The 24,545-nt window shown below is 34.0% G+C and overlaps 2 protein-coding genes and 1 long non-coding RNA gene across 3 annotated transcripts; all 3 read right to left on the bottom strand.

The window, feature by feature from the left end:
- Positions 1 to 8,727: 8,727 nt before the first annotated feature.
- On the bottom strand, positions 8,728 to 9,213 carry LOC125864011 (uncharacterized). The gene is made up of 2 exons (XM_049543964.1): positions 8,868 to 9,213; positions 8,728 to 8,810 (listed from the first exon to the last, which is right to left on the bottom strand). Exons 1-2 carry the CDS (start codon positions 9,211 to 9,213, stop codon positions 8,728 to 8,730), a joined length of 429 nt encoding a protein of 142 aa, XP_049399921.1.
- An 8,179-nt stretch (positions 9,214 to 17,392) lies between these two features.
- LOC125864882 (uncharacterized) lies at positions 17,393 to 19,185 on the bottom strand. The gene is made up of 3 exons (XR_007446292.1): positions 19,099 to 19,185; positions 18,683 to 18,780; positions 17,393 to 17,661 (listed from the first exon to the last, which is right to left on the bottom strand). It is a non-coding gene; the product is annotated as an uncharacterized LOC125864882 (long non-coding RNA).
- A 775-nt stretch (positions 19,186 to 19,960) lies between these two features.
- Positions 19,961 to 23,422, bottom strand: LOC125864879 (NADP-dependent malic enzyme-like). Its single transcript, XM_049544976.1, has 8 exons — positions 23,280 to 23,422; positions 22,433 to 22,528; positions 22,256 to 22,327; positions 22,065 to 22,169; positions 21,911 to 22,030; positions 21,512 to 21,690; positions 20,247 to 21,421; positions 19,961 to 20,168 (listed from the first exon to the last, which is right to left on the bottom strand). The coding sequence occupies exons 3-6, from the start codon at positions 22,298 to 22,300 to the stop codon at positions 21,544 to 21,546; spliced, it is 417 nt and encodes a 138-aa protein (XP_049400933.1). The 5' UTR covers positions 22,301 to 22,327; positions 22,433 to 22,528; positions 23,280 to 23,422; the 3' UTR covers positions 19,961 to 20,168; positions 20,247 to 21,421; positions 21,512 to 21,543.
- Positions 23,423 to 24,545: the final 1,123 nt, after the last annotated feature.

Below are 24,545 nucleotides of genomic sequence, written 5' to 3'. Positions count from 1 at the left end.
TTGTTTGACATTGCTACTAAAAACTGTTTATTTCTAGAAGCTCTTTTAAAAAGTATTATTGAAAATAAAAATAATTTGTGTTTGACTAATTCATTTGAAAAGTGCTTTTGATAAGTATATTTTGCTTGACTAATCTTTTTTTAAAAGTGCTTTTGAGGGTCAAATTATGAAAATGACAAGTATCAATATATTTTTAATATTAAAATTATTTTATAGAGAGAAACTATTTAAATATCTACTATAAAAACTTTAATTAAATTAAAATGTACATATTCATATTTTCAATCAATATTACCTTTTTTTTCTAATCCTGCAAAATAATATGTAAAATATAAAATAATAATATATAAATGTAAAATAAAATAAAATTTTGTTATATAAAAAGAAAATATAAAATATGAAATCAAACTTAACCAAACATATGAGATATGTTAATTAATTAATAAGACATATATTGGTAAATATATATATATGGAAGAGATATATTTGGTCTTGAATAATTTATTTTTTTTGCTTGCTTCTACTTTTTTTAAGAAGCAAAGATTTTTAGCTTTTTTCCAACTGCAGAAAATTGTTTGTGCTTCCATTTAAAACTAGTTTTACTTATTTGCCAAACGTCTTAATCTTTCAAAATAAATGTTTTTGGCCTCTCAACAACAATTCAAACAGGTTCTAAGTTGGTGATGAATTCTTAACATAAATTATACGTTTTCTCATTGTGTATTTGAATCCAATCATATAAAATAATTTTGCTCTAACTTGTAGTGCCATTATGTGACGCACCGACAGATTGGTATGGAGAAAGTTACTTAATAAACAGAAGAATCCATTAATTTTTAGTTTTGATTCAAATTTGAAACAGTAAAAAGGAAATGAAATAAAAATGAGCATCAAATGACATGAAATCTATGTGGAACGTTCAATTTATATTGGAGAGCTCTAAAGTATGTAGACTTTTTTCTAGGTTTAATACAAAGGAAAAAATAGTGACAAAGGAAGAAGAAAGAAAAAGGTCATTGAACACCAAAAATTTTGAGGCAATTTCAAGGGAACTTAAGCATGCATTGGTTTGTGACATGTCCAACTGTTTTTTAGTTATTTTGAACATTTTCTTCAACATTAAATGGCGACCTTAAATAAACAAATTTCGAACCGGTAAATCAAATGGAATATGGTAAAATTGGGAACTCGAGCACATAATAATCAAATCCTAGATCAGGCTCTCTGGGGATGAATTGGAACTCACTCACCAAAGAGAGAATGCTACACTGCTTCTTAGTTGTGTATGCTCACAGATTTGATGTTGATTTTTCAGAATAGCTATATTTTGGTTTGTTGATGTTGTAATATAGATGGCCGGCGTGAGGAGGTCCTAGCCGTTCTCTAGAATACCCGTCCGCACCTTTATTTCGTTGCAAAAAGTGCTCTTTTGTCCCTAAACGAATCCACTTCCAGCAGCAACAAGTGCTCAGTCAATGTGGAAGAGCTTGGGTTTAAAAGTGATTAGGGCGTTATGCGGAAGCTTACAATTGCATATCATATGGTTAATAAATCAGATAAAAAAAAACTTATACTAAAAATATAATATTATTATATGAAAACTAATATAAGAGAAAACTATTAAAACTATTGAGAGAATAGATTTCCCATAAACTAAACTCTTAAATGTCTATATTGTGAAAGTTATTGTGTTCTGTTATGAGAATAAAAATCTTCAATTTATAGACCTTCAAATTTTTTCTCCAAGGAAAGAATAAACCAAATATGGAAATGGTTCTATATCTTACCTTAAAATCGCTTAATTTCACTACTCGTGAGCCTGACAAATAGTCATTTGGCATTTTTACAAAGAGGTTGTGTCAAAGTCGAGAGCTTTGTCTGAGTCCGAACCATCGAGTTTAGTAAGAGAAATTAAAGGTCTCAATGGAGATTTTCTGAGATTGGCTCCTCCAGCAGAAGCTTTGCCGCATTTAGCCTTTAGTAGTCAATTGGCATTTTTTTTAACTGATTCAGCCCCAAAATGCCTTCAGCTATTCGATTATGTACCCTCTCGGGTGAGACTAAAGGACTTTAGCATTTATAATATTCTTGGTGACGTTCTCTGCTTTTTGATCTCGGTTTCACTACCTATATCTACAGACGTCAACAAACTAAAGCAAGAAGGGGAGAGAACACAGAACAGTTCAACATACCTCTGATAATGTCAATGAATTAGTTCTGTCTTTCTCGACTTGCTTCGTTGATGATTGAGATTGCTAGTCTTGCATTTGTAGACAAAGGAACTAAGATTAACAAGATGAAAAAATGAAGGTACGTATATCGCTCCGGAGAAACTCCCTACGCTCTTGATGAGAGGTTCAGCTAGTAGTCCTAATATTACTATTCCAATAACCAGAAGAAGTATGGCCTTTATCCATGCAATTGCAGATCTATCAGTCTCCTTCTACAGCAGCCTTTCTGTCATTTCCCAATTCTTCTGCATAACACAAATCATTTCATTATGAAGTCAAACCGTTCTATAACAACATTTCACTATAATGGCCATGTTTTATGGCATAATACATAAGCAAACACTCAAACTTGGCCTCAGCTGACAAGTAAGCATTCCCAAAGTTTGTGAATACTGCACATCTAAACACCTTAACTTGGTCTCAATTGACAACTAAACACTCCAACACGTCGGCATTGTGTCTACTGGACACCTGACGCTGATGTGGCGCATAAATATTAGAGGCGGATAGATGATCATTTTGTAAGTTGGAGTGTTCAACTGACATAGTTGGAGACAAGTTGTGATGTCTAGATGTGCATATTCAAAGTAGGACTGTTTACTTTCCGGCTGAGGCCAAGTTTGAGTGTTTGTATATGTCTTTATGCCTTATATTATTATAGGTTTCCATAACAGCATTTCGTTATAGCAGCCAAAAGATATCCCGACAAACAACTCTGTTACAGAGAGGTTTGCCTGTATAAGTTCTTATACTGGTTATTCATACATTGTTGGACATATTCATGGATTAAAGACTCTGAAACAACATGCATTCATCTTTTTTCTTGCTTGGTGATATCTTCTTTGGATTCCGGTGAAAAATGAGAATGATGTCCTACATTGTGTAGACATCGCGAGAATCTAGTAACAAATTCCTCCACACTGATCATCTCGTCTCCACTCGCATCAAATTGTTTGATGATTCTTTCGACCGTTTCATCAGCATCCGAAGGTGCAGGACCAAATTTAATATTGCATATTAGTTTCAATTCCAAACGTGAAATGACATTATCTTTGTTTTGATCAATGCTTTCGAATAACCTGTAATGCAGCAATTAGAATTACTCTTAACATTTACAATTTTTTTTAATTTTTTGGGTAAACTGTAAATACCATTAACAAACAAAAGGACCATTATATCTATAGAGCACCTAAATCCATCTCCACCTTCTAGGAAGGGTTCTATGTCTTTAAGCCTCCAACTGGACAAGAAACTAGTTACATAAAAAAATGTTGAATCAACCTATTACTTCTATGAGCCTTCTTAGATCCTCTGAACAATGTCATTCTCTCTGTAAATTCTGTTTTTATCTATCTCACTTTTCACAATTGTGCCTCAATACAACTTCCAGTTTCTTGCCCTCCAAGTGTGGTAAACTATGGCACTCCAAACTGCTGCAACCACTTCTTTATAAAATTGCCTCCAATGCTTCCTCTTGATTCTTTCTAGTACTTGTCGCACCTCGCCTGTATACACATGTATGTTAGCCAAAGGTAAAAATTCAGCTTTCACTTCTCCCAGCCAAGTGCAGTGGGCAAAGAGATGCAGCTGGGTCTCCATCACTTGGCTGTGGCATAAACAACATATCTCATTATCAACAGGAATGTTCAAACGTAGCATCCTCTCCTTGGTAAGTAGCCTGCCTTGTACTGCTAACCACATTATCATTCGATGCCTTGGCTGTGCTACAGAAGTCCAAATAAGATCAGCTATCCTTAGCCTGTTCAATTCACCCAGCATTGCATTGTAGCTGGCAGAGATTGAATATTGGCCAGAGTAAGTTAGATTATACCTCCCTTGTAAGTACCAGTTCCTTATGTTGTTCTTCAGTGCATTTAACTTTTTCCAGTACCAACTGCAATCTAGAGGCGGAATATGTTCCCAAATGGAATCTTCATTCCTTATATAGATCCCATGCACCCATTTTACCCACAACGTATCCTGTTTTTCTGATAACTGCCATAACAATTTGCCTACAGATGCAACATTCCAATTACTGCAGCCCTTAACATTCAACCCTCCAAACTTCTTTGGACAACAAATCTTCTCCCAGGCTACTAGCGACACTTTCCTCTTCTCGTCATTACTCCCCCAAATATAGTTCCAACAAATTCTATCAACCTCCTTGAGAATACTTTGGGGGAGGATGAACACAGACCCCCAGAAACTATGTATAGAGAACGAAACAGCAGTCACAACTTGAATTCTACCGGCGTAAGATAGAAGTTTGGAATAGCCAATATTAATTCGGCTAGTGATCGTTTCTATCAGAAGTTGACAATCCACTCTCTTCCACTTCTTGGAGGACAACGGAAGCCCTAGATATCTCATTGGAAGTTGTCCTAGAGTGAACCCAGTCATTTCTAACAATTGTCCTCGAGTTCTATCGTCTACTCCAGCTACAAACAGATTAGATTTATCTACATTGGCTACCAAACCCGTTACTTCACTAAAATGAGTTAAAGCTTCCATCACTCTAGCCACAAAACTAGTGTCACCTTTGCAAATGATCATTAGATCGTCGGCAAAGATTAAATGAGCCAATTTGAGATGCTTACACATTGGATGAAAATGAAAGTCAGGTAATTCACCCATGCACTTTAGGACCCTCGACAAATACTCCATTACTAGGACAAACAGGAGAGGAGACATTGGATCCCCTTGTCGTAAACCTCTCTTGCCAGCAAAAAATCCATGTCCCTCACCATTTACTTTTACGGTAAAATATGGTGAAGTTACACATATCATTACCAACTGTGTAAAGCTTTTAGGAAATCCATATCCTACGAGTGCTTCCTCCCCAAATTCCCAGCTTACCATGTCGTAGGTGTCAATTTTCTGCCTTGCTATCCCTCCAAATCAACTATTCTATCACAATATTTATTCCTTTGATTCTACAGCAAATGTATATGATCATGCTAATTTATATCACTATATAATTACATTAATATATACAATCATTTAGTTTTCCCTCATGCTAACATTCCCCCACAAATTGATGCTGGTGGATCAAGAAGCATCAATTTGCCTACTAGAAACTGATGGCGTTGCCGGGCCATGGATTTTGTAAACGCATCAGCTATTTGAAGATCACTGGACACATGTGGAAGAGTAATGACTCCTTTATCTACAGCTTCTCGGATATAATGACAATCCACTTCGATGTGTTTGGTCCTCTCATGAAAAACTGGATTAGTAGCAATCTGAATAACACTTGTATTGAGGAAATCCAATCTCAGCAAGTAATCCACAAAGCCATACAACCTCGGAGCAAGCAATAGACATGGATCGATATTCAGCCTCTGTTGAAGATTTTGACACACGATCTTGCTGTTTACTCTTCCAAGATATCAATGACTCTCCAAGAAACATGCACCAACCAGAGACTGAATGACGAGTCTCAGGACATCCCGCCCAATCAAAATCACTAAAAGCATTAAGACAAATAGGAGAACCACTTGGAAAGAACAATCCACGAGTAGATGTTCCTAGAAGATACCGAATGATGCGATGAACAACCACCAAGTGGAGATGACGGGGAGCTTGCATGAATTGACTAACTTGTTGAACTGCAAAGGAGATATCAGGCCAAGTAATAGTAAGGTAATTTAGACTCCCAACTAATTGTCAAAATATAGTTGGATCAGGAAGAAGATCGCCTTCCTCACAACGATACTTCACATTCAATTCCAATGGAGTATCTACGGAGGAGGAATCTTGAAGACCAGCCAAAGAAATCAGGATCTGAGTATATTTGTGTTGATTTAGAAACACACCTAAAGCAACATTATGAACTTCCAAACCCAAAAAATAAGTAAGAGTACCAAGATCTTTCATATGAAAAGAATCTTTAAGTTGTTGTTGGAGGCTAGTGATTAGTGAAGAATAGTTCCTATGATAATAATGTCATCTACATACACCAAAAGAAGAACACAACTTGTAGATGTTTTCTGAAAAAACAAAGATGAATCATATTTGCTTTGCTCAAAAGAAAATTGTAGCAAAGTAGACTGGAACTTATCAAACTAAGCTCTTAGAGCTTGTTTTAATCCATACAAAGACCGCTTCAACTTGCATGCATCTGATGTAGGCGATGAGAACAAACCAGGTGGAGGTTTCATATAAATATCTTCTTTAAGATCACCATGGAGAAAAGCATTTTTGACATCCATTTGATAAAGAGACCAGTTTTGTGAAGCAGCAATGGCAATAATAGTTCTCACCGTAGTCATTTTGGCTACGGGTGCAAAAGTCTCCTCATAGTCCACCCCATACCCTTGTTTGTTACCAAGAACAACAAATCGAGCTTTGTAACGATCAAGAGTTCCATCAGAATGAAGTTTGATTGAATAAACCCATTTACATCTAATAGGGCGGGCATTTGAAGGACATGAAACAATGTCCCATGTGTCATTTTCTTTAAGAACCAAAAGTTCTTCCTCCATTGCTTTCTGCCAACATTCATGCTTGGAAGCTTGTGAGTAACAAGATGGAACATATATGTTGGATAAAGTAGAGGAAAAGCCATACCAATTGGGAGTACGAGATACTCTGGTAGATCGCCAAGTAGGCTCAAGTTGACCAGATCCTGAAGAATTCTCAGATTCTAGTTGTGGTACAGTTTCAGGTGGCAGATAAAGTTGGCCGACGTCGTTCATACACAAATCCAGGTTTGAACCTCTTAAAAGAAGATGATATATCTCAAAAGTAGGAAGAAGAGGATGAATCTACAATCGTAGGAAAGAAATACTGTTTCTCAAAGAAAACAACATTTCTAGAAAAACGAAATTTGTGAGAACATGGATCATAGCAAATAAAACCTTTTTGTGAAGTACTATAACCCATAAAAGCACATTTAGTAGACTGTACAAAAAGTTTATTGCGATGCGAAGGAGGAAAATGCACAAAATAAACACAACCAAATGTATGAAAATCACTATAGTTAGGATTTTGGTGATAAAGACGAAAATATGGAGACTCAAGATTTAGCACTTTAGATGGCAATCTATTAATTAAATAGACAGCAGTAGACAAAGCTTCCACCCAATATTTAGATGGTACAAAGGACTCATTCAATAAAGTACGATTGACATCTAAAAGATGACAATTTTTTCGTTCAGCAACTCCATTTTGTTGTGGTGTATATGGGCAAGAGTGTTGTGAGATAATTCCTTTTGTCAAGCAAGAATTTTTTGAATTCATAAGACACATATTCTCCACCAGAATCAGATCTTAATAATTTGATGCATGTAGAAAATTGAGTCTCAATGTAAGCAAAAAATGTCTTGAACTTGGAAAATACCTCAGATTTGGATTGAAGAAAATACACCCATGTAAACCGACTATAATTATCTATGAATGTCACAAAGTATTTGAAATGAGCATGAGAAATAATTGGTGAAATTCCCCAAACATCACTATGAATGACATCAAAACACTTTGTAGCACGACTATCAAAATTAGGAAAAGGAAGAGTTTTACTTTTGCCTAATTTACAAGTAGAAAAATCAATGGAAGCAGCTGAAAATTGATTTTTATTTCCCAATAAACCAGAATTTGATAAATGAGACAACACAACAGAATTTGGATGTCGTAGACGCTTATGCCAAACCTCAGTCTTACTAGCAGTAGAAGTACAAGCAAAAAATAGAACATGAGGAATGGAAAAGTGTATAGGAAACAATCGTCCAACTTTAGGACCCTTCGCGATTATCATCCCCAACACCTGATCCTGCACAAGATAACCATTACGAGAAAAATTCACATCACAATTGTTATCTACCAGTTGTCCAATTGAAATAAGACTAGTTGAGAGCTTTGGTGAAACAAAAACATTCTTGAAAGTTGGAGTAATGTCCTCAACCTTGGTAATGGGTAAATTACTACCATTGGCAATCTGTTTGTGATGGACCTTGATACTTACGAACATTTTTTAGGATGCTCGTTGAGTTGGTCATATGATTGGAAGCACCTGGATCAACAATCCAAAAATTAGATGTAACATCATTACCTTGTAACCCCAATGCTGAAAAGGATGACACAATCATTTGTTGTACCATATCAGGAGTAAGAACTTGTCCTGAAGATGAGTTATCATTAGTGGAACCATTTATCTCAGCTTGAAAAGCATTGATCCTACGATTTTGAGGGCGCGTGGGACACTCTTTGATAATGTGTCTTTGTTGTTTACAATAATTACAGAACTTCTTGCTACAATTACTAGCAATATGACCATATTCCTTGCAACTGTAGCATTGAGTTCTACTCATATCCCTGCCCTTTCCTTTACCTTGAGCAGCAAATGCAACAATGACATCATTTTCTTTCTTTAAAGCATTTTGTGTGACAAGACGTTGCTCTTCACGAAGTAATTCCCTAAAGCAAACATCCAAAGAGGGAGACATGTCACAATTCATCAAGTTAGAGCGAACACTCTCAAAGTCGGAGCGTAATTTCATCAAAAAATGGTCTCACTGCTTTGCTCATGAACTGCCTGAATCACTGATAGAGATTCAGTAGGTATTTTGACATAGATAATATCTGTAAATTCATCCCACAAGTTCTGAAATCCAGAAAAATAATCCTAAACAGAAAGACCTCCTTGAGAGTAATTAGCAATTTCATACTCTAACTGAAAGCGTCTTGCGCTATTATCTTGGTTGTAAACCTTTTGTAAGTAATCCCACATGGCCTTAGTTGTCTTGTACGACCTGAGATTAAGAACAACAAGAGGGTCAATTGAACCTAGAATCCATGTCATCACCCTAGCATCTTTAATCTTCCATTCACTTAGCTTTGTTTCATCAGTAGGAGCAGGATTGCTTCCATCTATATGGCCCCATAGTTCTTTGCCGGTGACAAATAACTGAAACTGAAACTCCCAAGAAGAATAATTTTTTTCAGTGAAACGAACACCGAAGGATTCAAAGTGATGTGAATTCATGTTTTTGAATAGCTATGAAAACTACAAACACTCAAGAAAGCAACTAGAATGACCAAAAACAAAATTCCCAGGTGGTAAGACTGATTGTCGATGAACAGTCAACCAAAAACCAAGATTTTTAAAATTTTTTTTTAGAAGGAACCACAAATGACTCTATGAAACAAGACGTCCAAGAGAAGTCTCTAATACCATGTCAATTTTCTGCCTTGCTATCCCTCCAAATCAGCTATTCTATCACAATATTTATTCCTTTGATTCTACAATAAATGTATATGATCATGCTAATTTATATCACTATATAATTACATTAATATATAGAATAGTTTTCCCTCATGCTAACAATAGGCCTTTCTTAAATCTATTTTCATCAAACATCTTGGTGTAGTTTTCCTCCCGTAATGTCGCATCAAGTCATGACATATCAATATGTTGTGGACCATAGACCTGCCTTGGACAAACACTGATTGATTTTCTGCCACAATTGTGCTAATCTTAATATGCCATTTGTTCAGCCTACTGATCATCTATGTTGTTCAGCCTACTCAACATCCATCCGTACATGTTGGCTTTTTCTCAAACTGCACTACTTTTGGAGGATCCGACATGCAGTTGACGGCATTTTTAAAGAGTCCGAGCAACATAGACAATCATTAGTAGCAGTTACTCACTTTCTAATAGCAGAAATATTTGGTTTCCCATCTTCTGTGTACAGAGTTCCAACAGTAGTGTTTTCGACATGTTGAAAAATATCTGATAAAATATGTTTCATTATTTCGTGTTCTTCCCTTTTCTTTTTGTGCCAAGGCTGCAGAATCTGTGATGTGAAGTAAATAATTTCTTACCCAAGAAGGTATATAAAATCCAGAGTGGAATTTATTACTCTGATTTAAAAGCAAAATAATGTACTAAAATGTCATTCAATCTTATTGTCTTAAACATGTAGTGTGGAAAATTGAAACTAAAAACTTACCAAATAAGGGAAGACATATTTTCTTGACACGAACTAAAAAGAAAAGTAAAACAAACAAATTTAACTAAAAGGATTATACATTTCTCATCATTTGATGGCCAAGATCCTAAAATGGCTACTATTAGAAATTTAAAAAAAGATAAATCTTTAAATAGCCAATCTTGACTTTCAAGTAATCAATTGATTAAAATTCAATTATTGCCCCTAAAACCTTAGATATTTCAATTTCCTCTGAAATACTCCTTTTGGGTTTTTTCAAAAAAAAAAAAAAGGAAAAATGCATAAGTACCCCCAAGCCTATGCCCAAAATCCCTGAGACACACCTAACCTTTACTAAGGTCCTATTACCCCTTCGAACTTATTTTATATATAATTTTCTACCCCTTTTCGGCTTACGTGGCACTATCTTGTGGGTCCAGTGCGTGTTGACAATTTTTTCAAGGATAGTGCCATGTAGGCCCAAAAGGGGTAGAAATTTATATATAAAATAAGTTCGGGAGGTAATAGGACCTTAGTAAATGTTAGGTGTGTCTCAGAGATTTTGGGCATAGGCTGGGGGTACTTATGCATTTCCCCCCCCAAAAAAAAAAACTGATTTTTCTGTATGTTTGAAGAATCATAGACTTTGTGCTAAATGGATTTTCTTTCCATATATAGCTACCCTTTTAGCTTTAACATTTGATTTTCAAGAACCTAAAATGGCTGATATTAGAGCATCAAAAAAGATGAATCTTTAAATATCCGATCTTGACTTCATGACCTCAAAGATTTGATGTAATAAAAAATGATGAATCTTTAAATAACCAATATGAAAAGAGACATCTTTTTTTTAAAAAAAAATACAAACTAAAAAGTAAAGTAACACAAACAAATTGAAACAGAATAAGTATAAATTTCTCATCATTTGATGGCCAAGAACATAAAATGGCTAATATTAGAGATTTCAAAAAAGATGAATTATTAAATATCCAATCTTGACTTCATGACCTGCAAGATTTCATATAATGAATTGATTGAAATTGAATTTCTTCCCCCTTAAACCTTAAATTTTCCATTTGTGGTTTTACCAAAAAAACTCAATTTTTTTTGTATCATTTAAAAATCATAGTCTTTTGTGTTGGATGGATTTTCTTTCCATATATAGATACCCCTTTGCCTTTACTATAAATTTTGCTCAACATTTGATGGTCAAGAACAAAAAATGGTTAATATTAGAGCATCAAAAAAGATGAATGAGAAAAAAAAAGTCCCACAAAGAGGACTTGGTATTGCTCAACTTGAGAGGATTAGATTAGAGGAACAACATAAAAAAGATGTAATTTTTCAGACAATTCAATGTCCCAAATTCATACCAACATCATCAAGAATTGATTTTTCTTCAAAAGATTGTCTTTACACCAAATCATCATGGTGTAGTTTTTGGGCATAATTTAAATCTTCCTAGTGTGCTACAACAAAGCTGTCAACAGATTCAAAAAAACTAGAAGTCCTACATCAATTGTAAGTAAGCTTCTTTGAATTTTAAGTATTCCTTTGTACTTAATCAGATGGGGAGCCTTGGTGTAAAGTTGTTGTCATAGCCTCTTCCAGAAGGTTGTATACAATGAACCTTTGTGGTTCGGCCCTTTTCCCGATTCATGCATAGCGGAAACTTAATGCACCAGACTGCACTTGATATATACTTAACAAGGGGCCTTGGGTTTGAGCCTTGGGTATGAAGTCTCCCTTGTTAGGGAGTGTTGAACCTACTAATGTGGGACTTTTTGTCGCAAATTTGTATTTGTTCAGATGCCAGGTGGGGAACCAAAAAGAAAAAAAGAAGAAGTCAACTTCATTAAACATTTGGAGATATATATATATACTAGTTTTACGGCGCACGTGCGTATCGTATATATAGTATACGATGTTGTAAAATAGAATTAATATTACTAAATTAAAGCTTTTTATTAAATAACTATAATTTAAAGAACATAGGACAAGTGTTTTTAAATGATTAATAAAGATTGTCATAGAGTTACTTGTATTTTGAGATAAAAATGACCAGATATTATTGAAACATTTCAAAATACATTCAAAGTTTAAATACGGAGAGAAAGTGACATTTCTTTAGTAGTATTATTATTTACTTCACTCAATTTTGTAAACAAATATAACTAACAAAATTTAAAAAAAATATCAATACAAAAAATGTCACCAATAGGCTTTCCTCTTGAGGCTATGAACATAAATGATGGACACATTTAAGTATAATCTATCTATTAAATATTCATACTTGATATTTAGTATGTGCATGACACTAATAAGGATTGCCATAAATATTTTAATATTTTATCTTTATACGTAATCTATCTGTTACCAATTAATATTTGAGTAAGACTATCATAGAGAGGTAATTCTACAAAAAAAAAAGGTATTTTATTGTTATAACGAATGATGGTTAAATTGCAGTTTGAGTGTATGTCAAATATTTAGCTTTACCAATTCTTTGTTTTAGATATACATAAATATCTCAGTAGCATAATTTAATTTTAATATATGAACAACATCACTTTTGGTGAAATTTTTTTCATTTCTTTAAGTTTCTACCTTATCTTTGTAGAATTGTAGTCTTCTCCCTTTTCCTGCCGCATACATATCATATAGTTGTTGTCTAATGAAAGTATCTATAATCTTATAGAAGTTGTATCGTAACATAATATATTAAACTTTTTCAATAATAAAAATTAATAGATGAATAAAATTTAAAGTATTGTTTATAGAATCTTTAATTTGATTTAAGATTATTTTATGATCAATGACAATTTCCTTATCTATTTTTATATGGCTAACAAGGAGTGTATCTTGTGACATAAAACTTTCTAAAATTAAAATGAACACAAAATAATAGGAAAAAGATTATATGAAACGATACATAGCCAATGAAGAAGGAAGACAGAAATATATTTTCATGCTATATTCACTATAGTGTTCCATTTGATTAAAATCTCTTGTCACCAACACGTTACTTTCTTCGTTCACTTTTACTTACATATCTATTAAAAAATAATTATTATCATACTATAAGTAAAAGTGAAAATCTATTTTTGAAATAGTGGATTTAACATCAAAACTAATGATTCAATGGACAACATTGATACCCATTGTTTTAGCAAAATCAGAAAGAAACTGCTTCATTTGAGGGTAAAAAAAAATAAAAAATAAAGAACCAAAGAAGAAATATCTTACCCAAATCATGTGACTTTTTTCATATTTGTTTATTATTATTGTCTTTCCAACAACTTTTTGTCACTGTTAACTCATGGAAATGGTAAGAAAAAATACGAGTGTGAATTTATGAATGATTTGCTACAATTTGTTCACCAACTCTTTCTTATGTGGTACCTCAAATTTCGTTGAATTTTGAACTCAATCAACTGTTGTAAATAACCCTTAGATTTTTTAAGAAGAAAAAGAGTAGAAAACTTTCAAAAATAGTAATTTAAAAGTGACAGGAAACCCTCTATTTATAGTTAACAAATAGTAGTATGACTAGGTGCTAATTGTTCCTTATCAGAAAAGTTACAACCTTTCGAAAAAGTCACTATTCATCGGAAAAATCACAATCTTTTGCAAAAGTCACAACTCATTAGAAAAGCACAACCCTTCAGAAAAGTCACAATCCTTTGAAAAAGTTGCAACCCTTCGAAAAAGTCACAACTAATCGAAAATGTCAAAACCCGTCAAAAAAGTCTCAACCCTTTGGAAAAGTCACATCTCTTTGAGAAAATCACAACCCTTTAATAAGAAACATTTAATATAATATAAATAATTAAATTAATAAATAAAATAAATTGAGTACTTTTAAGTGGGGGTATTATAGTAATTCAACATTCAGTTTATGAGTTCATGCTTTTAAGGTAATATATATATATATATATATATATAACCTTAAAAGCATGAACTCCTAACTTGAATGTTAAATTACTATAATATCCCTAACTTAGGTTGTGACTCTTTCGATGAGTTGTGATTTTTTCGATAAGTTGTGACTTTTTTCAAAGGATTGTGATTTTTCGATGAGTTGTGACTTTTTAAAAGAGTTGTGACTTTTTCAATAAGTTGCGACTTTTCCAAAGAGTTGTGACTTTTTCAACAAGTTGTCACTTTTCCAAACTGTAGTGACTTCTCGGAAAGGTCATGATTTTTCATATAAGACACAAAAAACATTTGTTCATACTACCCTTTGTTGACTATAAATAGAGGGACTTCCTCTCATTTTCAACCACAATTTTTTCTAATCTTCTACTCTTCTTCTTGCATTTAAATATTTTTTGTGTGATTTATTGTCGTTGAGTGAGTTCGCAGTTTAGCGGCACTATTCTAATGAGTAAGTCGTTCTATCCTAAGAGGGTATATTCCATAACCTAGAGTACTTGAGAGAAATAATATGATTTTGATAATATAATAATTATTTTTTTACTTAATATATACATTAGTATGTAATGTTTCAATATATGAAGTTAACATGATGTAGTCTAAATTCATTTATTTTTGCTAACAATTCTCTTGTGATGTAGATATATGATTCTGAATATCATTTTCCAAAATTTAGAGAATTGTCACGATTTGTTTTTGATGCTCAAGACAAAAGAATGACTTTATTTATCAATGATATTTATGTGATTTAGACTCTCAGAAAGTTTGCTTCAAAATAGTTATTACTATATAAACATTGACCTTTTGTTTTACTTATTTACTATTTCTTAATATTTCATTATTTTAGACAAAGAAAAGTTCATATGACTTGTAATAACGCCAGTTGAGGTTTGTATTAGTTTAATTTTTATTATTTATTTAATAGCTAATTTTATGAGATAAATATTTTCATTAATGCAAATATATATTTATATTTGGGTAGGTATTTGTATTTAAATTAAACTATTATATATGTCACAAATGTATTATCAAGTTAACGAGATCTTCTAACTTCAAAATATATTATTTTAAAATGTTCTGAGTTTTTTTTCTTAAAAAAAAATCACAACAACTGTGAAAATATGTGAATATATAAAATGTAGTTGTTCTCTTCACATGTTCATATGACATCTAAGCAATTTAACGTAGAATACACATGCAAAACACATTTGGTTAGATGATAAGAAAAATACAAAACAAATATTATCTATAAGGTAATATTAGTGACATAAGACTAATTACATAATTGAACCTTATCAAATTGAAATAAAAATATACATAATTGCATTTAACTAATAAAATTTGAGCAACTTTCACATATAACAAACACAAAAATCATATTTGTATGCTATAGCTATAGTTTGCATAATTGCGCTCCATAGCAAACATAAATATGTATTTTTCGCTATACACATACAAAAGAAAGCAGTTGTATAATTTCGCTATACTATACAAAAGAAAGCAGTTGTATAATCTGCTTTGGTATACATATACAAAAGATCAATTGTATAATTTGTGTTTGTATAAAGCGAGAAAGAGAAAGACAAAAGAAAACTTGGCAGGGGAAGATCGTATTTGTATAATCATAAGTGTATAGGACGAAAATATATGCACTTGTATATACAATTTTCTCTCGCTTTATACAAACACAAACACGATGTATATATTTGTGTTTGTATAAAGTGAGAGAGGTGAGTGAGCAAGCGAGATATGGGAGAATGGCGAGTGAGATCTGGGAGAGGGGAGAGAGGGGAACGAAAATATATGTATATATACAATTTTCTCTCGCTTTATACAAACACAAACGCATTTTATACATTTGTGTTTTTGTATAAAGTGAGAGAGGCGAGTGAGCGAGCGAGATCTGGGAGAGTAACGAGCGAGATCTAGGAAAGGGGAACCAAAATATATGTATATATACAATTTTCTCTCGCTTTATACAAACACAAACGCATTTTATACATTTTCGTTTGTATAAAAAGCGAGAGAGGCGAGGGAGAGAACAAGAGTGGAGAGCAAGATTCACCAGGAGAGAGGCGAAATATCAACAATTTGCTATGGGGTACAATTAAATCAAACTATATTTATAGCATTTAATTTAAATTAATAGTTTGCTATTATATACAATTTTCCCATAAATTTTTTCATTGATCATCTTCATAGGTTTGCGTGAATAAGAGATATATATATGACAATCAACATTGAACATTCACAAAAGAATCTGCATATTATTTTTTGTTAAGCTTATTATTCAAATCTTTGCTTAAATAAGCAGTACTATTTACTGTAATATATATTTTTGAAACTGGTAATCACGTGCAACGCACGTGTCAGCAAATTAGTATATATATATATATATATATATTGGGGTGTTATTGGTTGTTTTTGTTTTTTTAGTTACTACTTGTTCTCTTCTTGATTGTTTTTCAACATGGCTTCTTCGCTATTGTATTTGCTTTACATGATTTTTGATATGCTTACTCAAGCCGAGGGTCTATCGGAAATTGTCTGTCTACTTTCACAAGATAGGTATAAGCCTGCGTACAGTCACCCTCCCTAAATCTCACTTATGGAATTATACTGGATATGTTGTTGTTATTATATATGTATTACGATTAACATGTGTATAGTTTTTTGTTTCTTGTGTTTGAATTTCTTTTGTGGAAATTGTAGGTGAATATATCATCAGGAATCTCATCATCTGTACACAGTTTTCAGATGGAGTCCCCTTCAAACCAAAGTTATTATGGCTGTAAATGTTTACCTCATTGGCCTGAAGAAGTTAAGGTAATTCTATTAGTTTGCTTTAGATTAAGACCACAACACTTTCCGTCTCAAGTCAAAACCAAACTATATGTATGCTTGATCCCTCACTACAAAAAAATGTTCAAATTGCGGAGGTTAAAATTACATATTGCAGCAGTCAGTAACCCCGCAATATGTTGTTACGGCAGTTGCAAAATCCCCTGCTGTTAGGTTTGTGACAATTAAGTCACAGGGTTTTTTCGCCAACCACTGTTACCAGTAGTAGGGGTTATTAGCGGGGGTTTTGAACCCCGAAAATTGACATCAATAAACCTGCACTTCATATTCTGGGAATCAGAACCCCAACAATTTGTGAGTCTGGGAGTCGGAAACCCCCGCAATTTATGAATTTCACATTAAAATTAACAGGAGTTTCCAACCCGTGCAATTCATGAACATGTAAATTTTACAGCATTCTGCTAGTTATATTCAATTTTAAATATTAATGACTACTTAACATGTACATCATAGTCCAAACCTAAAAGGACATATTAGTATTAAGAAATAAAACATATTTCAAACACAAAAATATATCATTAAGTGTACTATTCGTTTTACAAGCTATATTGAAATATGTTATTCACCCCAACCATTACGATTAAAAGGAACTTGAAATCACTACGAAAACTGTTGGTTAATCTTGCTTTTATTGATGAAAAATCTTCACTAGCATCCAAACTCAAGAAAGGACTTGCAACAGTTCATGGAACATCACCTGGCTGCAAAAGAAAATACACAATAAATGGGGATTGAAGGAGATAACTTTAGCCTTAGAAAGAGGGCGTTGTAATTGTTGTAGTGAGTCGCGGAGAAAGACATAAACCCCTTTGGGTTTCTGCTCTGCAGGAACATGAGCCATTAGAACGTAAAACGATGAGAACGTAAAGCGATCCATCTATTAGAGTCTCTAGCGTCCAATGGGTCATGATCACTATGACCCAATAAATACAGCTAGTGATCTAAGTTTATCAGTCAAGGTCTCAAGGAATTACTTAGAGATAGCAACTTCAAAAATCATGGCATCCATTCTTTAAAAAACAAGACTAAAGTCGTGATGAAACGATCTTTTCACTGTGAAGGTGACATTCAATTTAAAGGGTAAATGTCATGATGCTAAGAGAGGTAAGTGACTACTCCCTTTGAAGTCTGCATTTTATACTGGTTGCAAATAAGAAATGAAAAGAGGAGATTCAGTTAATCATAAAATATCGTATTAGCAACTAAGAAGTTCGTGGAAATAGAATAAGGCAACTAGTGGCTTCTGCATGTTAATATGAATGTTTCTTTAAGTAAATAACCAATTTTTGAACATGTTTTGATATCATTTCATATAAACTATAATCTACCTTGTTATTTTTTATATTGTTAACACACGATGGTGGAACTGTTTCTGTGTGACCTATAGGTCACGAGTTCGAGCCGCAGAAGGAACCACTAATGCTTGCTTGCATTGGGGTAGGCTGTCTACATCACAATCCTAGGATGTGGCCTATGCACTCTGACCAACCAATGCATCACAATCCTAGGCTGTATACATAAACAACCTGTTCTTTAGAGAAAAGTAAGGACAGGACAAACACAACCAACTCCTCCAAAAGTAGACCTATCTAGAATTAGTTGTGTTAGATTAAGCATGGTCTTCACAATTCTAGATAACTCTTCCACAACTTTCAGATATTTTACAGGATGAACACAAATGCAGTAGTAAATGTCAAAGTCGATCAAATGAGAGTGACTTACGGTGATGAAATATGAGTGGTTCTGAGTGAAATACTGTCCCAATACCATGTCCAACAAAACGATCAACAACACCATAACCAAATTTTTCAGCATGTTCACTGAAATCAAAGTCCAAAAAGTTCAATGTCTAAGAAAGAGTGTCAACAAAAAATGGTACATACACAAGAAATGACATTAACTGTTTGCCAACAATATTCAAGAAAATCACAGTAAATTATTCAAAGTTTCATCAGAAGCAGCAAATTTCACTACCGACATTTTTTAGTGGTAATAACTAGGAGTTTTTGTATATGTTAGACACAAACAGTTTGACACGTATAGGAACTTCAAAATAGATAGACTGTTGAAGCTTCAAAATATCCATATCACCAAATAATAATCACAAATTCACGATAATATCATATTCAGAAAATTACCTGATCCTCTTTCCTATCTTCCTATAAAGAGCACCATCTCTGCAAACAGCACTTCCATAGTGCAAGCACTCCTCAGTCACTTGCCACAGTAGATAATACAGACATAATCAATAGGGATAATACATATATTTGATCTTAAACTTGGCTTCAAATTTTAACTTTGACCTCCAACTTTCATAGTGCACAAACAAGCACTTTAACTATCCAACCTTTTTATAAATAAACACGCGATTTTTGGAGCCAAGAGCGTGAAATGCACACGCTGCCACGTGTATTATTGAGCCACTCAATGGCTGCCAACTAATTAAACACTTTACACGTCCATTTTAGAACTAAAAAAAATAAAATTAATTAAGGGTAGAGTTGTCATTTCAGCATTTTTTTCACTGTTGTGTGCCTCAAAAATTACTTCTCACTCGCGCAAAATGCGTGCACATCTCGCGTTTTGCCAGGTAAGACACGCGTGTTTATTTATTAAAAGGTTGGATAGTTAGAGTGTCTATTTGTGCACTTTGAAAGTTGGAGGTCAAAGTTAAAATTTGAAGTCAAGTTTAAGGTCCAATATATGTATTATGCCTAATCAATATAACGAGCATCGGATGATAAAAGAGACAGTAGTTCTATTGTTAATACTGATTGGTATCTTAAATCTTAACCAGTATTAGCATAGCAGAGCTCAATTTCAAATAGCAGTGTTCTGATTAACTTTTCAGAAGCTAAAACTTTGTTAAACTAATAACCAGACTGTTTCAGCATTCCTTTCATAATTGACGAAATCTATACCTTTACAAACCGCTTTATGGATTCACTCACGTCACAACAGAAAAAGGTCTTTGACGTATCGCCATGATAACCCTGAAAAAGGAACAAATGATCCTTACAATTTACAAGGTTCAGCCATAATTCAACGGCAGAACTTTCAAGAGAAGACAAATGTCCTTCTAAATACATAGGGTAAAGACCGGCTAGCAGTAAAAAAGATAGCACATGTAGTCTATTACAATAATGAAGGGGCATCGACAACTTACATTCAGGTAAACGGTCACGTCAATGTTTATTATGTCTCCATCCTGCACAATATATTACTGTTTGTCTTGAATACACATAGAAAAAGTTTAAGCAAGAGGATGATATGAAAAGATAATGACCTGCAGCTGCCGTGAGTCAGGTATTCCATGACACATTCACTCATTGACGGATATGCACACACTCTTCGGAAACCCCCCATAGCCTAAGGGAGATGGATAAGCGCCAGCATTGATTATCATTTGATGCACAACTTTGTCAATTTCATTTGTTGTTACTGAAGGCTTATAGATTCAAGAAAAAAACATGTATTAACATGTTATAGGGGTTTCAAAGGAATTAATAAACTCGATGAAAAATAAGATACCATTCTTGTGAATAGGGATCGAACATTCATAGCACATCTTCATTTTGTTCCAATCCATAGAGGTTTTGAAGGAGACATTTTATGAGAACCCACCTCATATTTCAATTGAACATCAAAAAAACATCTACATATGAGGATTCAACTCCTACTTAGCCAACTTTTTTTTTTGTTTCTATTGCTAAAATGCTGCTTGTCTGGAGATTTCCTTCTAGTGCAAAAAGAAAGTTACAGGGACATATAGTACTTTTAGATTAAGCTCAACCAGATGCACTTGTACTTGACTGAAAAGGACATTGTGAGTTTCCTAAAATAGCACCTGCGTCAAGCCCATTCATTACCAGCTGCTTCTTTTAGATAAGAGAGTCAAATCTACCCATTATGTGCTACATACAGGTCAAGTTTCCCATTATCTACGACTTCTTCGACATGCTCTGCAGGAACATGAAGTCCAGTTTTTAAGGTCTGGCCTTTATCTTGTCCTGGAGAAGCTAGAGCTCCAAATTTACCAGAGGTTACTAAAAAAGATCTCTATTATCCAGAAGCAGAAAGATCAGAATAAAGCTCACCAAATCAAGTTAAACTTAATTGTTAGAGCTCTAAAGTGGCTTGAAATTGATATGGGTGTTGATGAGGTGGAGTGTATCATGTCCATTTTGATACATAAGAACCTTGTCAAAGGTTACTTTGCTCACAAAAGCAAAGTTGTAGTTTTAAGCAAGCAAGACCCTTTCCCAGATTGACAGGCAAAGTAGTTACCTCATAAAAATGAGGTTGTACCACAGTATCTGAACAACTATGTTCTTAATGGACTGGGAGATAACCAATCTGGGTAATGACACTGTAGCTGGCTCCCCATGGTTAGGCATCACATATTCAAGCAAAGTGTGAGATCAGTAGTTATTTACGTGCTTCCTCCACAGGGGCGTTTGTCTACAGAAAACAAACACAATTTATCAAGTGATCAAACATACTAAACGAGAATACGACTTTGACAAACCATTGGCAACCTAAATCTTTTACCTTTTTTGAAATTGCAAGTGCTATGATTTCAGCTATACCAGTTCCAGTCTGTGATCACGGAGAGATCGACATGAAGCACAATGTAATGACTTTAAGATTGTTTCAATATGTTTTAATGAAAACAATCCATCCATATCTGCTATCGACACGAGTAGAGGCAAAAAGATCATCCATATCTGCTATCGACACGAGTAGAGGCAAAAAGATTATATGATTTCAAATGCATAATATCTCCTCCAAATGTAAATCGTGTCATGAGTGGGATGTCATCGAATTGTTGTATTCTTTCCCTTAGTTATTCATTGCTACCATTTGTATCCTTTTTTACATGTTGTTAGACATAGCTCGTCTACCGAAACGATTGAAAACTTGACTCTTTAAAAGAAAGTCTTGACTTACTTCTCCAGCACCAAAGAACAAGAACGTATGCTCAACTAAGGACCCTCCAAGCAGCTTAAGCGATGCAACAAGCCCCGCAAGTACCACAACAGCTGTCCCCTGCAGCATTAATGGGATCAGAAACTTGAACGAACACAAATGTTCGGTGATATAGGCCAAAAGAAAAGCAGCATACCTGTATATCATCATTGAATACCAAATGTGTGGTACCATATTTCACCAACAACTCAAAAGCGTTGTGATTCGCAAAATCTTCATACTGCAGATGACGTTACAAATATCAGACTTAGACTTAGACGTTACATGAAAGGTGATTTGGTCCTTAACAAGTTTCAAATTACTAACCTGTACAAGAACTTTTTCGCCGTAGATTTGCTTCACAACCTTCATGAATTCTTCAAGAAAGTTGTAGTATTCCTACAAGAAGCAAAAAAGAAACATACATGTCTTAAGAACATGCTGCAAGTCTCAATTTATATTTACAACAAGTACGATATAGAGTTATGCTATTATAAAATTGACCTCGCCAGTAGCTCTTTTTTGTCTGAGTCCAATGTAGAACTTGTCTTTCAATAGTTGCTCATTATTTGTTCCCACATCAATGGCTATCGGTAAACACTGCACATGCGAAGCAAAACGATAAGATGTTCATAGTTACAAAATAAAGTAGTATATAAGTTTTAACGAGCTTTGGTCCGCTGAAGGTCTGACTCCTCCGAATACCGTATACAGAGCCAATTTTCCTACTGGTATACCCATTCCTTGTGACAATATGATGTAATTCATAACAGGATTACTCATTCGACGCATTACAAAGTCAAACACGAAAAGAAAATTTGTTTTTGGGCCAAAGAATCTAACTTAACTCAAATTTTAAGCAATTTTTACATTATACTAAAAACTTCTCTTATGTCGAGGGAGTCTATGAAGGACCGTACACAAAGGGGTGTAATGTAGGCAATCTATCCTGCAGGCTTAAGCATTAGCCATTAATTCTGCCAATCGAACCCGTGACCTACAAAATTTACCACAAATGAACAGTGCTCTGGAAAAATAGCTAATTCTACCACAAATACTAGCAGACAACTAAACCACTAAAAGTACAACCAAATTAACCTAATTCTACCACAAAATACACAAAAAGAGTAGGCTAATGCAGTTCATTATTTGGCAAATTTGACAATTTCGAATTCTTCATCCACGAAAGTACAACAAAATTAACCTAATTCTACCTCCATGCATCTATACAAACAGCAAACTAATGAACTTACCTAGTGAATACAATCAGAAATTTGTACAAAACTTTCCGATTTGTGAAGATTGAGATGAGGAAAATAAAAAAAAGGTGAGAGAAGCGAATTTTTTTTACCTTAAATTGGCTATCTCGACTCCGAATCTCGTAAAGTAGATGAAGTTTACATAGTTGAAGAAGTGGTGGAGAAATGACGAAGAAATGACGGAGAAATGGTGATGAAGCGATGAGAGAAATGTAGAGGAGAAGTGAAGGAGCTGTTGAAGTTTTCAGAAATGATTTTTTTTTTTTTGTGTGTTTGTATTTCTTTGAATTAAAAATAGTTGAGAGTGATTTATATTTTGGAAATTAAAAATAAGTAAAAACATATAGTAGCATAAAAATATAGGTGTTGATTTTGTATTTTGTAATAAAAAATTATATTTTCAGATGGGGGAGGTTTAGAATCCCTACTATTTACTTACATTTTCTTTTTTCAGATGGCGGGAGTTCTAAACCCCCGCTATTTAGTTTTATTTTCTGTCAACTACAAAACCCCCGGTAATTACTGCAATTTGTGGGGCGCGTAGCTAGCCTCCGCTATTAAACCCCCAGAATTCAGGCATTTTTTTGTAGTGCCTGATTCCAAGATAATGGCCAAAAAGAGTATCTTCTGTAGCTAGAATAACATAAAAAAATGGTATTATGTGTATGCTCATAAATTTGATGTCTATTTTCTGAATAGCTATATTTTGGTTTGGCGGTGATGTAATATAGATGGCAGGCGTGAAGAGGCCCTATCCGTTCTCTCCAGAATACCCGCATGTCCCTTCATTTCTATGCAAAAAGTGTTGTGTTGCCCCTGTATCCAGATCAAACGAATCCACTTCCTGCAGCAACAAGTGCTCAGTTAATGTAGAAGAGGGAAGTATGCTTAATAGGTTCTATATCTTACCTGAAAATCACTTCTTAAGTTTTAATTCTCGAGAGACTAATCGTTAGTCATTTGGCATTTTTACAGAGAAGTTGTGTCAAAGTTGAGAGCTTTGTAGAGTCCGAACCATCGATTTCAGTAAGAGAAACTAAAGCTCTCAATGGAAATTTTCTCACTTTAGCTCCTCCAACATAAGCTTTGCCACATTTGGAAGCAGTAAATCGGCGTTCTTTAATTGATTCAGCCCCACAATGCGTTCAGCTATTCGACTATGTTCCCTCTCGGGTGAGACTAAGGGACTTTAACGTTTATATTCGTGTTTATTTACTGTGCTCTTTGATCTTAGTTTCACTATCTAACGAATGCATCTTTAATCTACAGGTAGCTGCTGCAGAGCATATGCCTCCTTCAGGTCTAAGCACATCAGCTCAACAGCCAATCCTAGGGTTCTTCCTATCTACAAAGGTGCA

The sequence above is a fragment of the Solanum stenotomum genome, chromosome 5 (genome assembly GCF_019186545.1).
Source record: "Solanum stenotomum isolate F172 chromosome 5, ASM1918654v1, whole genome shotgun sequence".
NCBI classification, from domain to species: domain Eukaryota; kingdom Viridiplantae; phylum Streptophyta; class Magnoliopsida; order Solanales; family Solanaceae; genus Solanum; species Solanum stenotomum.
Note: the sequence above shows the minus strand (reverse complement) of the source record. Positions and strands in the feature narration are given on the sequence as shown.